The 13,455-nt window shown below is 55.7% G+C and overlaps 4 protein-coding genes across 4 annotated transcripts; 1 reads left to right on the top strand and 3 right to left on the bottom strand.

Moving 5' to 3' along the window:
- Window positions 1–8: 8 nt before the first annotated feature.
- DICSQDRAFT_173376 (uncharacterized protein) lies at window positions 9–447 on the top strand (the record flags this gene model as incomplete). Its single annotated transcript, XM_007369194.1, has 3 exons — window positions 9–128; window positions 194–337; window positions 394–447. The coding sequence occupies 3 exons, from the start codon at window positions 9–11 to the stop codon at window positions 445–447; spliced, it is 318 nt and encodes a 105-aa protein (XP_007369256.1).
- A 3,637-nt stretch (window positions 448–4,084) lies between these two features.
- DICSQDRAFT_139837 (uncharacterized protein) lies at window positions 4,085–9,234 on the bottom strand. The gene is given in 7 exon segments (XM_007369193.1): window positions 4,085–4,115; window positions 4,132–4,172; window positions 4,293–6,546; window positions 6,627–8,099; window positions 8,152–8,377; window positions 8,461–8,694; window positions 8,779–9,234. The coding sequence occupies 3 exon segments, from the start codon at window positions 8,676–8,678 to the stop codon at window positions 7,056–7,058; spliced, it is 1,488 nt and encodes a 495-aa protein (XP_007369255.1). The 5' UTR covers window positions 8,679–8,694; window positions 8,779–9,234; the 3' UTR covers window positions 4,085–4,115; window positions 4,132–4,172; window positions 4,293–6,546; window positions 6,627–7,055.
- A 146-nt stretch (window positions 9,235–9,380) lies between these two features.
- On the bottom strand, window positions 9,381–11,403 carry DICSQDRAFT_91417 (family S53 protease). Its single transcript, XM_007369192.1, has 4 exons — window positions 11,132–11,403; window positions 10,581–11,075; window positions 10,212–10,522; window positions 9,381–10,155 (listed from the first exon to the last, which is right to left on the bottom strand). The coding sequence occupies exons 1-4, from the start codon at window positions 11,387–11,389 to the stop codon at window positions 9,516–9,518; spliced, it is 1,704 nt and encodes a 567-aa protein (XP_007369254.1). The 5' UTR covers window positions 11,390–11,403; the 3' UTR covers window positions 9,381–9,515.
- Window positions 11,404–13,012: 1,609 nt separating this feature from the next.
- Window positions 13,013–13,451, bottom strand: DICSQDRAFT_173372 (uncharacterized protein; the record flags this gene model as incomplete). The annotated part of the gene is made up of 3 exons (XM_007369191.1): window positions 13,013–13,066; window positions 13,123–13,266; window positions 13,332–13,451. The coding sequence occupies 3 exons, from the start codon at window positions 13,449–13,451 to the stop codon at window positions 13,013–13,015; spliced, it is 318 nt and encodes a 105-aa protein (XP_007369253.1).
- Window positions 13,452–13,455: the final 4 nt, after the last annotated feature.

Here is a 13,455-nt window from a genome sequence, read left to right as displayed (position 1 = left end):
GGCTCTTTATGGGATTGACGATGGCCATCACTCTGATTGTGCAGAGCGCATCGTGTCGCGCGCAATGGCAACAGATTTTGTTCTCACTAGTTGTATGGGGTACCTTCGCTGGGGGCTTCGGCTCACTCGTAAGTGTGCTTGCTCCTCTCCAGGTTTTGGCACTGATTGAATGATATGCGGTTCCATTGTACAGCTCGACTCCCTGCTTGGTGCGACACTGCAACGTACCCGGTACGTGAAGACGACGAAGCGGATCTGGACTGAAGAAGCTGGCGCACTGGACGCGAAGGCAGACGTGAAGGTTATCAGCGGACTGGACATGCTCACGAACAACCAGGTCAGTGTTATGGACTACGGATCGCGTGTACGGTGTGCTGAGCATAAGCGTGCTAGGTCAATCTGCTTTCTTCGGTCGCTACTGCTGTCTTGCTCGGGTTTCTCGCTTGACTTATGCGCCTCGCGATGCTTCCCTCTCATGAACAGTATGGATTTCTGTGAGTACGTTATGTATTGCTATGCACACTGCGATCAAGTTTTCTTTCTTACTTGCCAGTACATGGCATCCAGTCGCCAATTCGACTGATTTATTTTTCAATGCGGGTCAATATTCTCGCATTATACTCGTCTCAATATCATGTTGTAGGCAATATTCGTGTTGCGCTGCAGTCAATGAAAACGTTGTGCTAGAGGAAAGAAATCTGACCGCTCTGGAACCGATATCTGATGCGATGTATGTATGAATTGTACACTATAGCCACGACTCAGGCATAGCACTCACTCCTAAATCAGCACAAGACGGACAGGGTCTGATGCATGCATGTTCCGACGGCCGGGGTTTTGCAGCCTCACCCACAGTTGGGAGATTGCCACAAGACTAGTCCGGACTGTAATATGATAGTCGTACCGCCTCATGCCAAGGCCATGTCCTCAAAGCGGCTAACCTTTGCTCTTTCACGTCTCCACCTCGACGTTACCTGTGCTCAGTCCACCACGCACGTCGAGCCGCTTGCTATAAGCTAACTACATGCTAGACAACATCATTGTATTCATCCTGCAATGAACTACCTTCACGGCCACCCCCTTCCTTATTTGGAGTACCTGTCTGCCATCCCAGTTAAGATCAGGGTAGCATCGACGACCCAAGTCAGGACGAACCTTGCACACACAACTTAGAGGAACACCATCTCTTTCCCTACACTATGTTACCCCTCCACAACGCCGCACTCCCGATCCACACGCTCCCCACCGAGGTGCTGGTCAAAACCTTTGGTCGGATATGGCAGTGTCGACGAAGCCTACATCTGACCTCAGTCTGTCGGCGATGGCACATGATCTGCCTCTCCTCATTCTCCATCTCGGAGATTGAGCGACATCCGAGATTCCGTGGTCGGTTCGACTCCTCAGGCGACCACGGCCAACTTGGTGTACGGGATATCTAGACCCAACATTCTGACTGCGGGACTATCAATGCGAGGATGTGCCGCCTCACACTTGCAATATGGTTGTTTAGCTTCAAACCCCATACATCATTTGGTGCACGAAAGGACTAAGCGTGGTTTAGGGACATCAGTCGAGAAGGCCACACAGGCATCCTCTGACAGAAAACCGCATGGCCCGCCCGCTCTCGGAACGCATCTGCTTTCTTGACTGTTTGCCAGTCGTCATCTCTGCACGCGTTGGTTGTACCTCACTTCACAAGAAATCCTGGAGTAAAGAAAGCGTATTCTTGGATATGAGGCAAGAGTCTGGGAAATCATCAAGACTGCGAAATTCGATTCGGGAAGGTTAACCTAGCCTACGCGTAGTATGCGTTCATAGGCTTTCGGACGAGCTGCAATCTGTACTACAATAGCGCTAGGGGCAAGACTCGCCGTACTAGTGTACAGGTTTGTTCACAACTACTGCGCGGTGCACAGGACCAAGGCACAGGGTGTACACTTACTACCCGTGCATCCTAAGTCGCTCGCGCGATTCACCGGATCCCTCACACTGACAACGGCCTCGAGGCTGATTATGTACACCTAGCGGTGCGCTTTTCAGTGGCATCCTTGGCTAGCGGCGTGGTAGGTATGGAGGTGTACGACATCGGATGTGTACGGTCCGTAGAACCTCACCTCTGAGATCTGAGCGTCCAGTGTGACGGCGCTGGTTACTCGAGACCTGAGGCAAATGCTCTTCAGGTCTGGACCTCTTAGGAACGCCTAGCGAGACTAGACCCGGGAGGGGGGAGAGTTTCATGTTCGTGGCAGCAGAACGGCCGTGTGCATCATGGCTTTGCGTAGCAGATGAACCCACAGCGATGAATCGATAATGATGACTTCCGCGCCCGAGGACAGCAGGGCGCCCAAGTGAAGTGGTCCGCTGACTTGCGAAGGTGTGTTCTATTGTCATGACACGCGTAGCATGGTTCACCTTCTGGCCTTCGCTACGCAACTATAGAGCCATCCGAATGCCGTCGCATCATCTGGGAACGCGTAGCTAATGTGGTGCATCTGAGGGCGTCTGCCTGCACCTTCCGTGCATTCTATAACCCACTCTATTGACGCACAAAGATATACACGCAAGCTATCCGTTCAGAGATCAAGAAACTACGTCACGATGATAGACCATATCGAGCTTGATCACGGGTGACGTTGGCAGACGACCTCGTTCTACTGATGCAACCCCACACCCTCGACGATCAGCATAGACGCATGGGTATGAGAAGATCCTCGCCAGGGGCCGAGGAACCGGAGGTGACAGAAGGCAATTAATGAACCGTGATGTGCAGCCTTCTTCTCGGCCAAGACACCCAATAGGAGACGAGGTGCTCCAAGACAGGATGTTGTACCCTGCCTCGATGCATCTCGTCTCGGACACCCAACTCCCATGCCAGGCAACGCGTGTGCGGCCAGAAGCACGCCCACTTGTGGCGTGGGCAACGTCTATTTTCTCGCTTGTAGACACAAGCCGAGAGAAACATGGTTATCAGGAACGATGCCGTTCTATATGTACTGGGATTATAACAAAGGCCCTGTTGCTAATGCAATCGGAACGACGTACTCTCGGAAAGCGCACTTGCGTGGCGTATGTTGGAACGATACCGGCGGCCGAGGGAATCTTCGAAGGCCTCATAGGACATCACGTCTAGATGTTCTATAGAGAATCAAGGCGTCTTGTCATATAGTGTCCGCAGCTACTCGTTCGCACAGCTCATATATATCGTACACCGCAGCCGCGACGAATGGCCATTCCGTCAAGCACTGTAAATGAAAGGTTAAGGACGGCGTGACATGCACGGCGTGGCAGTGAGACCGGCGAGTCTAGACAACTCGGACCTCGAGCGGCCGGAGTCTCGACGGAGCGCGGATGGAGTGGGGCAGCCAAGCTGACTGAAAGTGAAAATGGGACGAGAACAGGTCTGAGACTAGGCCAGGATGCTCGAAGACGGGCGGGTGACTAGGATGTCGAGAATCGATGCAGCGAGATAGGCAGGTTGTTTGGCGAACGGGCCTCGTGCTCGGGGCGTGCGGGGGTGAAGCCCTACTTACGGTCGGGTAGGACGCATCTGTGCGAATTCCGATTTGATGGCGCGCGCGAACACCGTGGTCGAAGACCACGCTAGTGTAGTGGGCCACACAAAGACACTGCCGATCGGAGTGCTCCTAAGAGCCAAATACATATATAGGAGAGGGCAGGTGAGAGTGAGAGAGGGCGGTGGGCTAGGGCAGAGACGGCGAGGGGTCGGCAACGTCGGAAATAAGACAGCGAGAGTATCGTAGATGTGCCTCGAGGCGAGAGTGTACAGCATCGTAGAAGGTGAAGATGGACCCGTCGCACACAGGTCGGCGCAAGGCATTCAGACCCCAATCACCCCTGGTCTACCGGCCCGATAGTGGCGCCATCCTGCTGAACCGGCCAAGCAGACCAGTAAGAAAAGGGGTAAAGATGTCATTATTGACGGCGTCAGATGCTGTGTCACTGTCGCCGGAGGAAGAAAGGAAGGGCAGATTACGTGATATTGATGCTCACCCCAGTGGCTGGGGACCCGCTAATCTGGCTCTGGGAGGGCAAAGTTCAGAACATGCGGGACAGGGCACCGCTGCGTCTTGTTTGCAGCTCGTCCTCGTTGGTTTTCAGAACTGTTGTCCATTGCGCACATCATGGCATTGTAGTTGCTGAACACAACCATCGTGAGTGTCGATTTCTCTTCTGTTCAACATCATCCAAGCGCTCGTCACCGCCAGCGAACGACTGTCCTACCGCGGCAACGCTGTGACAAAGCATGCTCAATGTCTTCCGTACCCCTACAGCGACGGCCACATACAACGCCATGACCATGAATACGTGCGGGGCACGCCTTTCTCCCTCGAAGGATCAAGTTTGTTCAAGCTTGCGTCCTCCCCCCTTCCCACCAACCCCCATCGACATAACCTCGCGATCGTGGCGAATCTCGCCACATCAATGTCCTTTTGCTCAAGCGTCACATACCGCGTTCACTCCCCTCGATACTCCCGTGCCACCGGATTCACGAGCGAAATCCACGCCGCCTTCCGATCAACATCGCCAACCCCAACCCGTTTACCCGTCTCCCCCGCTCACCGACGCGGCACTCGCATCGACTATCCCGCTTCCCGACGTATCTGGCGAAACCTTTCACAAGCAAGATTGCCCAAATTGTCGAGAAGAAGGTGTCGATGAGAACATGTCACACGATGGCGCCCGACACATCGCGCCGTTATCTCCTCCACCAACAGTGCTCGTCGGCACATCGGAGCTACCGCAGGGAAGTCAGTCCGAGGATGAGGGGCATCAGATAGAGAGCTGGAGGTACGGCGAGGATCTGCAGGACGGCGGTGCGACTGCGCCACTGTTCCCGCCGGTACGTGATGATTCTGGGTTCGAAGAGTTTGGGTCGCAGGGAGGTTGCGAGGATGACCGGACGCTTGACGGCTCTCAAGGTGCTGACGCGTTGATTGAGCCGACCTCGGTATGGATTCCTCATTCGCCGCTGAGCATGGAGGAGGGCTTGCAGACTGTCGACCTGCCGTCTCTGCATGGTGCTCTGCCCAACTTCCCCGTTGACAGTCAAAGTAGCGGTTATTCCGATACCTTCGTCTCCTCGGTCAGCCCTTCGGGTATGGAGAGCAATGCGGAGAGCTGGATGCCTAGCCCCGTCATGGACTGGAGTCCAAGCAACACGTTGATAGACGTTACTTCTCCACCATCCTCTCCGAAGCCCGGTGGGCTTTCTCTTGAGCTCGACGAGCTTGATTCTTCGCTTGGCTTTCATACGATGCCCTTGCAGCAACCCTCTCCGCTTTCTCCCGTCGAGCTATCCTTTGGCCAGCACACCCCCTATTGGTTCCAAGGGAAGTCTTCTATTCAACCGTTTGGTGAGCCATTGCTCTCGAACGAGCCAACGCCTCTTGCGGAGGAACACGATCCTTTCATTCACTACCCCCACTCCTCCCTACTCCATCCCCAGTCCACCGACGTTGACTCGGAGTTTTCCGACACCATTATGCCTTCGGAGGATGATGATATTGCAGAACTGCCGCCACCGTCTCCGCGACGACAACCTCTGAACGACCTTTACGACCCCACGCTCCCCCATGGGGACATCCACCTCACGCCCGTACCGCGATCGCCACATAGTAATCTCCTCCCTCTAGCAGATCTCGACATGTATGACGCCTCAGAGCCCCCAGGATCCCCGCATTCCCCTCATTCTTTGCTCCCGGAGCTCGAAGGCGAGGACCTGTCCATGTTCCCGGAGCCGGCAGGCCCTCCGATGGACACGATCGCGCCCTCGCTTCTTGGTGGCGCCCCGGAACCTCAAGCGGGTCTCGGACTCTTTCTGCAGTCGGACCCGCCTCTCGCGCGCTCGCCGTCACCCGATGAAGACGACTTTGGCTTCCTCGATATTCAGCTGGACCCCGAGAGCGCGAACGTCGAGATCGACGAGTTCCTCGCGCTCCGGGCGCTCCGCAAGAACGCTCTTGCCCAGGAACGTGCGGCACGCATGGCCGAGGCGGAGCTCGGCGAGCGGATTACTGCCACCGCGAGCGCACTTCTACCCCCGTCTCACGTCCAAGGAGACCCCGATGCGATGCAAATGGACTCCGACATCTTAGACCCTGCGGAGAAGCGCATTCGCAAGCGCGAGTTGCATTCGCTGATGGACATGCGCGCAGAGGCTCGTCGGACGCGGAAGCTGCAGAAGCAGCGGTCGAAGGAAATCGGAGCCCTGCTCGACTTCAAGATGCATTCGCCGATGTCGCCGATGGAGGGGCTCCCGCCCCTTGTCGTGGGAGGCGGTAAGGGCTGGACGAAGACCATCGCGCACCTAGTGGCGCACATGGTCTTGCGGCGGCGCGACAGGAGTCGCCCGCTGGAGAACAAAGCCACCGGTCTTGAATCGCCCTTGCGGAGACCGACGTCTCTGCGTCATTCCATATCTGCCGATGATCTGCTGCTCTCTACTACTTCTACGGGTTCGGAAGAGGATGAGGATGATGACATGGAGATGTGACTGCCCTTTGTCAGTTTGTCGCGTGCAAAATGGTGCGCTGCGCAAGCTTCTCTGCTACCTGACCTTATTGCTGACTTGCCCTCGTTCTCGTGACTTCTTTCTGTATCGATAGGCTGGAAGGCAACAGATTGTACTATACTAACATCCTCCATGCGATCACCCCTTCTGTAGCTATTACGTGTTGTCATAGTCGTCATTTCTGCATACCCCTGCTTTCATCTAACCCATCCACGTTCCGTATGTTCTCTCGTGCTGCAAATGCAGACTGGACTTGTTTCCGCCCGTGTGCCCGTGGCCTCGGTATCGTTTACCTAATCATTTTCCAATCGCATGTACAAACATGAGCATGCTCCTGCGCGAGAGAGCAACATCAAGCGGGTATATTACTCGGTACACAACGGTCGCTCGTACGTGACTTGGTACATAGGTAGACGAATAACTTCACTTCACCATCGAAATATCTGTGACGAATCAGCAAGGGCAAAGTCCAAACTCCTCGAGATGTCTATAGATATCCCCATACTCATACCACCATTCCTTCTCAAGCTTCGATCGCCTCGCCCAAAGTCGTGCCCGCAGCACCGTGGGGCTGCTCCGATGCATCCGGTCCACTCTGCGTCCGCGCGGACTGCGAGAGCGTCTGCTGTCCGGGTACTGCGTGCGGCTGCAGTTCATCCTGTCTCACTCCACGTTTGTCCAACGCGTACGCCCTGCACGCCTCCCGGCTGTGCACGAGCCGCGGGTCCTCGCGATCCCACGCGTAGATGGTGAAGCCCGGAAAGTTGTACTCGAGCAGCTCCTTCAAGTCTGGCAGCATGAGCGGGTCGGGGCTGTACGTACCGCTGTTGTTGTCGATGACGAGCTCCCACTGGACCGCGTCGTCTGGCGTGTCGTCGCTGAAGTTCTCCCAGCCGCCGGCGGGGCGCGGATGGAACTCGCCCGAGTAGCGCACGGCCTGCGCGCAATTCGCGTGGAGCGCGTGCTTGGACGCGAAGTCGACGAAGAACGCGGCGCCCGTCTCGGAAAAACGGAACGAGTCGTCCTCGACCGCGATGACGTACGTGTACACTGCGGGCTTGACGCGGTGCGCGAACGGGGTTGGGCTGCTCGCGTTGATGTTTGGGAGCGGGAGCGGAGCGAGGCCAGAGAGCAGACCGCCCGAGTGGCCGGCACTCCCGGAAGGCACTGAGCTGTTGTTGCCTATCCCGATGGGGTTTCCGACGCTGCCATGGAGGAGTAGGCGGAAGATGTCCTCTGGGCCGTCGATTACACCAAAGGCGTTCGCGGTCGAGCGCGCGTAGAGCATGCGGTGGCCCGCCTGGATGGTGGAACGCACCGCGATGGACGCAGGACCCTGGAAGATGGTTTGTGCGGCTTTGTAGTTCCTGTTCCAATGCTGCACGGTGTCTCCGAAGAACATGCGGACACCCTTGATGTAAATTTTCCAGGTCGAGTACAGGCGGGCGTCGTTGAGGTTGGTCAGAAGACCGACGGTCGGAGAGAAATGGCGGGAGAAGCGGATGGGACCATCGAAGACATATTGCCTGCGCTCCGCCTTTGGATCGGTGGATGGCGTAGATTCGATCTGGTCAAGACACAATCAGCCCCCTGCCGTGTGCCGGGTTGGTGATAGCTACATTCAACCAAAACGTGCCCCGATTCTTGCGGAACGAGACAGTCTCGATCGTACACTCCTTCGCACCAGGCGACACGGACGTAGAGAACTTGCCGATGTGGTCATCCGTGATGTTACCGACGTCCTTGTCGTTGACTTCAACGGTAAGCGTAGCAGTGTTTGGAACGTTCTTGATCTTCCACAGCTCGTTCCATACAGGGGAGAGTGTGTCCGGCTTCACTGTTGACCTGCAACGGATGCACGGCGATATCGAGATTAGATGGACCACGACTTGCCGTGGACGACACCACCTCAAGCAACCTCAACGTACACGAATGACAACTTGTCGTCCAGGTTGGCGACGAAATATGGGTCCGCGGATCCCACGACGTCCATCTTTGGCAGCCCCGATGCACCGATGAACTTGATCGTGAGGTCAACGAGGTGGTGACCTCCATGGTCGTCGGCCTTGAATGCCGCCGCGGCGTCCTTGGCTTCCGTCTTGGCGCGTGACATGGCATTCTGGAGCGAGCCGACTAGTTGAGACATCTGTAGCGGGTTCAATCTGCGGCCCCCAGGCATGGTGATAAACGAAGATAATGCGTCCGTGCGCTTGTTGATGGTCTCGATGTCAGGCGGGATGACTTACGACGGGAATATATGACTGCTTGTGGGCCCTTGTATGCGAGAAGCTATTGCAATTGTGGCGGAGAGGGCGACTCGGAATGGAGAGGCTTCTGTGGCGCGTCGGGCAAGGTCCGCGCTGCACAGCCTCCTCTGACCCGGTGGCTAGTAAGTACTGCCAACGTCGCCACTGCCGCTCCGTCACCACTCTGAGTCAGTCTTCAGAACAAGCAAGCATGCTTCCCGCTTCACCTCAATCTCGATACCTACTTCTAGAGTGCTCGTTGCCTTGAACATTGAATTGTGGTGGCGCAACATATGTGCGATAGAATCGCAATTATTGACTTGGCAGATCTTGTGAGACGGGAACCCTCAGACCCAGGATCTGCCAAATCATCGTAGGTGCATGGGTCAAACAGAATCACTACACATTCTTTGACGAGGAATTCCATCAACGTTTTCACGCTGAGTACCTACTATCGGGCGGGTATCCGGTCTTGAGCTTTCCAAGGAAAGGCCATGGACTCCTATAGTCTATGCGGATCAGACTGCATCCAAGGTCCCTGTCAATCGTCTTGCCACACTACTATCGCGTGCGCAAATAACATGGGAGTTCCCTCCAAAGAACAACCCGTCAGTGCCGTTGTCGTGAGGACGTGAACGATGCAGATGACGGTGATCTATAACAATAGAGATAGAATTGTATAGTGTACAAATGTGCATTTTGCCACAACCCGTAATCCGATCTACAACGAGCGACGCTCACAAGCCGACTGCCGTGAGGAGCTTCTTGAAGTCGGGGGTCCCAAGACCAGTGACAGGGTCCCAACCCTTCTTCGCAGGGAAGCCGTTGGTGTTGCAGCCAGGGTTGGAGCCTGACGTGATGTCGTTGAGGGCGGCGACGCCGTCGGAGTACAGGAAGGGGTTGAGGAAGCCGAGCGGACTCTTGCCTGCCGCGACGAGCTTGTCGTTGACGAGGGAAATGATGGACGCGAACGTGGGGGACGCGCAGGAGGTACCGTCGACCGCCTCTACGGAGCCATCGACGACGACCTCGAAGCTCACACCCTGGGTGGACACATCAGGGAAACCACGGCCGGAGGCGTTGTACTTGCCGGAGTTCGTCTTGCCGAGCGCGGAGAGGTAGGTGCTGACAGCGTCGCTCTGGTAGTCCGGGACGCCCCAGTAGTTGGAGAAGCCGCCGGAGGAGAAGTCAGCCGCGGTCTCGGGGTTTACACCCTGGGTGGCGCCGACGGAGGTCATGTAGGGGCAGCCGGATGGGAAGGTGGGAACAAATTTGGAGCAGCTGGCAGACTGCGAGCCGGAGACACCACCGTCACCCGAGGCGAAGAGGATAGAAACACCACGAGCACCAAGCTGAGCATACGCGTTACAGAGTTTACTGTAACCGTCGTCGGTCAACATATCGTTCGACAGCACTGAGGAATAGATACGTACACTGCGAGGGCACGAGAGATGGTACTCTCGTCCTGGCCATATGAAGTCGTCAAGACCGAAGGAGGAGCGTCCTCATCGAGGAGGGCGTTGATGACATCAAGGAAGCCCTCGAGGTCACCGTCCTGGAAGTCATCTCCAACGGAGATAAAGGTAGTCGGGACACCAGTGGCAACGCCGACAGTGTACTGAATGTCGAGGTTAGCCTCGACACCGGCCTTGCTACCCGTCTGCGAGTTGGAACCGCCATCGAGGGTCTGCAGGGTGAAGGTGGTGCTCGAAGAGATGTCGGTGCGGTACTTCTTCAAGAAAGTCTAGACGTGCATGGTCAGGTGAATATGGAGATCAGTAGGTTAGCCAAACCATGCGTACCTTGAGGTCTTTCTTGTTGGCGTACTGGTCGATAAAGCCAGTCACACCCAGCTGGTTTGACGACTCGGTCGCAGCTGTGGTAGGAATGTTGTAGATGGCCTGAAGACAAGCAGGAGTGATCGTGCTCGAACACGACGAGGGGATAGCACCGGCGGTGAAGTTCTGGATTTCAGCCGTCTTCTTAACGGGCGACTGGAAGACCGGGAGGTGGCTGTACGGATTAGGGAATGTCACCGTAGGGTGGACGAGATCGAGGTGGCCCTGAAGCTCTGCCGGAATAGAGTACGAAAGGGTGCGGATCGCCTCCACGCCGGTGTCATCGTGCTTAAAGACAGAGAAGTCGGCGTCGAAGAGATCGTTCGCCTTGCTGACAGGAACCTCGAAGGAGATCCACTCGCCAGTAGAGGAGATCGTCTTCGCAGTGATGTCGTTCTCCTTCAGCCAAGAATTGACAGCGTCGATGCTGTCCTGCCCAGGAGCAACAAGCTGCTGTACCTGCGAACGATCGATGAGTCGGGCTCGCCCTTCCGATTGTCAAGGCCATAACATACCTCCGCCTTGGAGAGGTGCTTGCCGTAGTTAGCACTCTTCGGCGTGCTGACATCATACAGCTTGCGCTCAAGCTCAGAGAAGTTGCTCTCGGCAAGAGCAAGACGCAGCTTCAGAGTCCGGTTGGAGTCCGCAGAGCCTACGAGCGAGAATCCGTTCGGGGCGCTGGGGCGGGACTCGTGCAGCTTGAGGTTGCGGGCGGTGGGCTTGCCCAAGGCAAGAGCGATGAGCGATGCGAGGAACAAGCCGGAGGCAACCATTGCGACTCTGAACCGTCTGGGTCGTGAGGTGGAAGAGGACCTTGAATCCCCTTCCGTGACTTCGCAAATCCTTTATACTTCGCTAGACGCACCCATCTTGGTAGTCAAGACCGCAAGATGACGAAAGATAGGCACAGGCAGACGTCCGATGCAAAAGCACATGGTACTATCAGTCGCCAAAGAGTGATGACTGAGAGACGTAGTTCGTTGGAATACCTTGGGTCGGTCTTCCTGGAGAAACGAGCAGGGCGCATCACTGTGGCGGCGGGGAGCCCCGCCGGACGTCTGTGTCGCGGGGAAGCATGATGGTGTCGACGTATGCACAGTGCGGTCTCCATGTGCTGAAGTGCGATTGAGACTGATCAGTACAGCTTGGATGTATAGTGTCTATTTTTGTTTGCGTCTAGGCGATAGGTATCGCGTGCTCGACAGCTTGGCGACCGGAAGTGGCGAGTGGTTCACCGAACGACCACATGAAAGAGCCGCACCTGGCGCGTGGAAGTGCTGTGTAATGTGGCATGACCGGATTGACCCGTTGTTCTTGAGCGTCCTGGACACTCATGCTTGATCTGCGCGTTTGGACATTCTTTCTTCCCCGTAGTTTGCGCTGCCTGCTGGGGAATCAATAACTTTGCTCATTCAAAAGCAGCCCAATTGTCTCCCGTGGGGTGGCCTGTCCAACGAGCCGAGGGCGATATGGGATAGAGTTGAGAGGGCCAGGTTTCATGTATGCCGATCTCCCATCAATTCCCCGGACAATTGTTGTTGATGAGATCGCCCAGTAGGGGGCTACGTATCTCACGTGAGCAAGATCAAGACATCTTCAGCCGTACTTACCCGAATGACCCGAACCGCGGAGGACTTCGTCCTATGTAAGTGGATCTGACATGGTGGTCCTACTGAGGAATCCATATAAGCTGGCAATAGCTAGCGAACGTGAGGAGTTGGAGCAACTGGTGGCTGGGAGGGCACATCACAAAGCACGTGTCGTATTACAGCGACGCGCCATATACACTATCGGTAACACCCCAGTCGAGCCGTGTGTTAGTTTAACGTCCAACGTCCATGATGAAGCTGATCGCTCCCATTGCGGCCACGCTGGACGTCTGAGGTCAGGTAGTACATAGGGCGAAGACTGCCCACCCGAGCCACAACCCCGGACTCCACACAAACCGCGCGGTGCCACCCCGCGCCTGGGTGCACCATCGTGAAGGAATTTGTTGTTGATGGGCAGGTTCACAGCTATCGCGTTCAACGAACAAGGTCTCCGCAACGACAAGGAGGAGGTGACTATCTGGACTGGTTCGCTCCTCATAGTGCAATGGAGGAAGGTGGCTCGGACGCAAACGAATCCCTAATCTGTGCAAGATCGCAAAATGCTATGGGTTCACCAATCACTCAGCGTAAGTTCCTTGGCTACGTCGGGTAACTACTCATTGCTCGTCTCGTGATTATGAATCATATGAGGAGACAAGACGGCTGAAAGAGCGGTTACATGACAGGCTCTAATATCATCGACGCAAACGACTTCATGAACATATGCACCGCAGCTCATGTTGTACTTACAATTCTGACGCAACATATGATAGAGCATTGTGGATAGCGAAGGCGAAAGCACAGGCTTCATGCGATGGAGCCGAGCAAGACAGCAGTAGCGACCGAAGAAAGCAGATTGACCTAGCACGCTTATGCTCAGCACACCGTACACGCGATCCGTAGTCCATAACACTGACCTGGTTGTTCGTGAGCATGTCCAGTCCGCTGATAACCTTCACGTCTGCCTTCGCGTCCAGTGCGCCAGCTTCTTCAGTCCAGATCCGCTTCGTCGTCTTCACGTACCGGGTACGTTGCAGTGTCGCACCAAGCAGGGAGTCGAGCTGTACAATGGAACCGCATATCATTCAATCAGTGCCAAAACCTGGAGAGGAGCAAGCACACTTACGAGTGAGCCGAAGCCCCCAGCGAAGGTACCCCATACAACTAGTGAGAACAAAATCTGTTGCCATTGCGCGCGACACGATGCACTCTGCACAATCAGAGTGATGGCCATCGTCAATCCCATGAAG

The sequence above is a fragment of the Dichomitus squalens genome, assembly GCF_000275845.1.
Source record: "Dichomitus squalens LYAD-421 SS1 unplaced genomic scaffold DICSQscaffold_45, whole genome shotgun sequence".
NCBI classification, from domain to species: Eukaryota; Fungi; Basidiomycota; class Agaricomycetes; order Polyporales; family Polyporaceae; genus Dichomitus; species Dichomitus squalens.
Note: the sequence above shows the minus strand (reverse complement) of the source record. Positions and strands in the feature narration are given on the sequence as shown.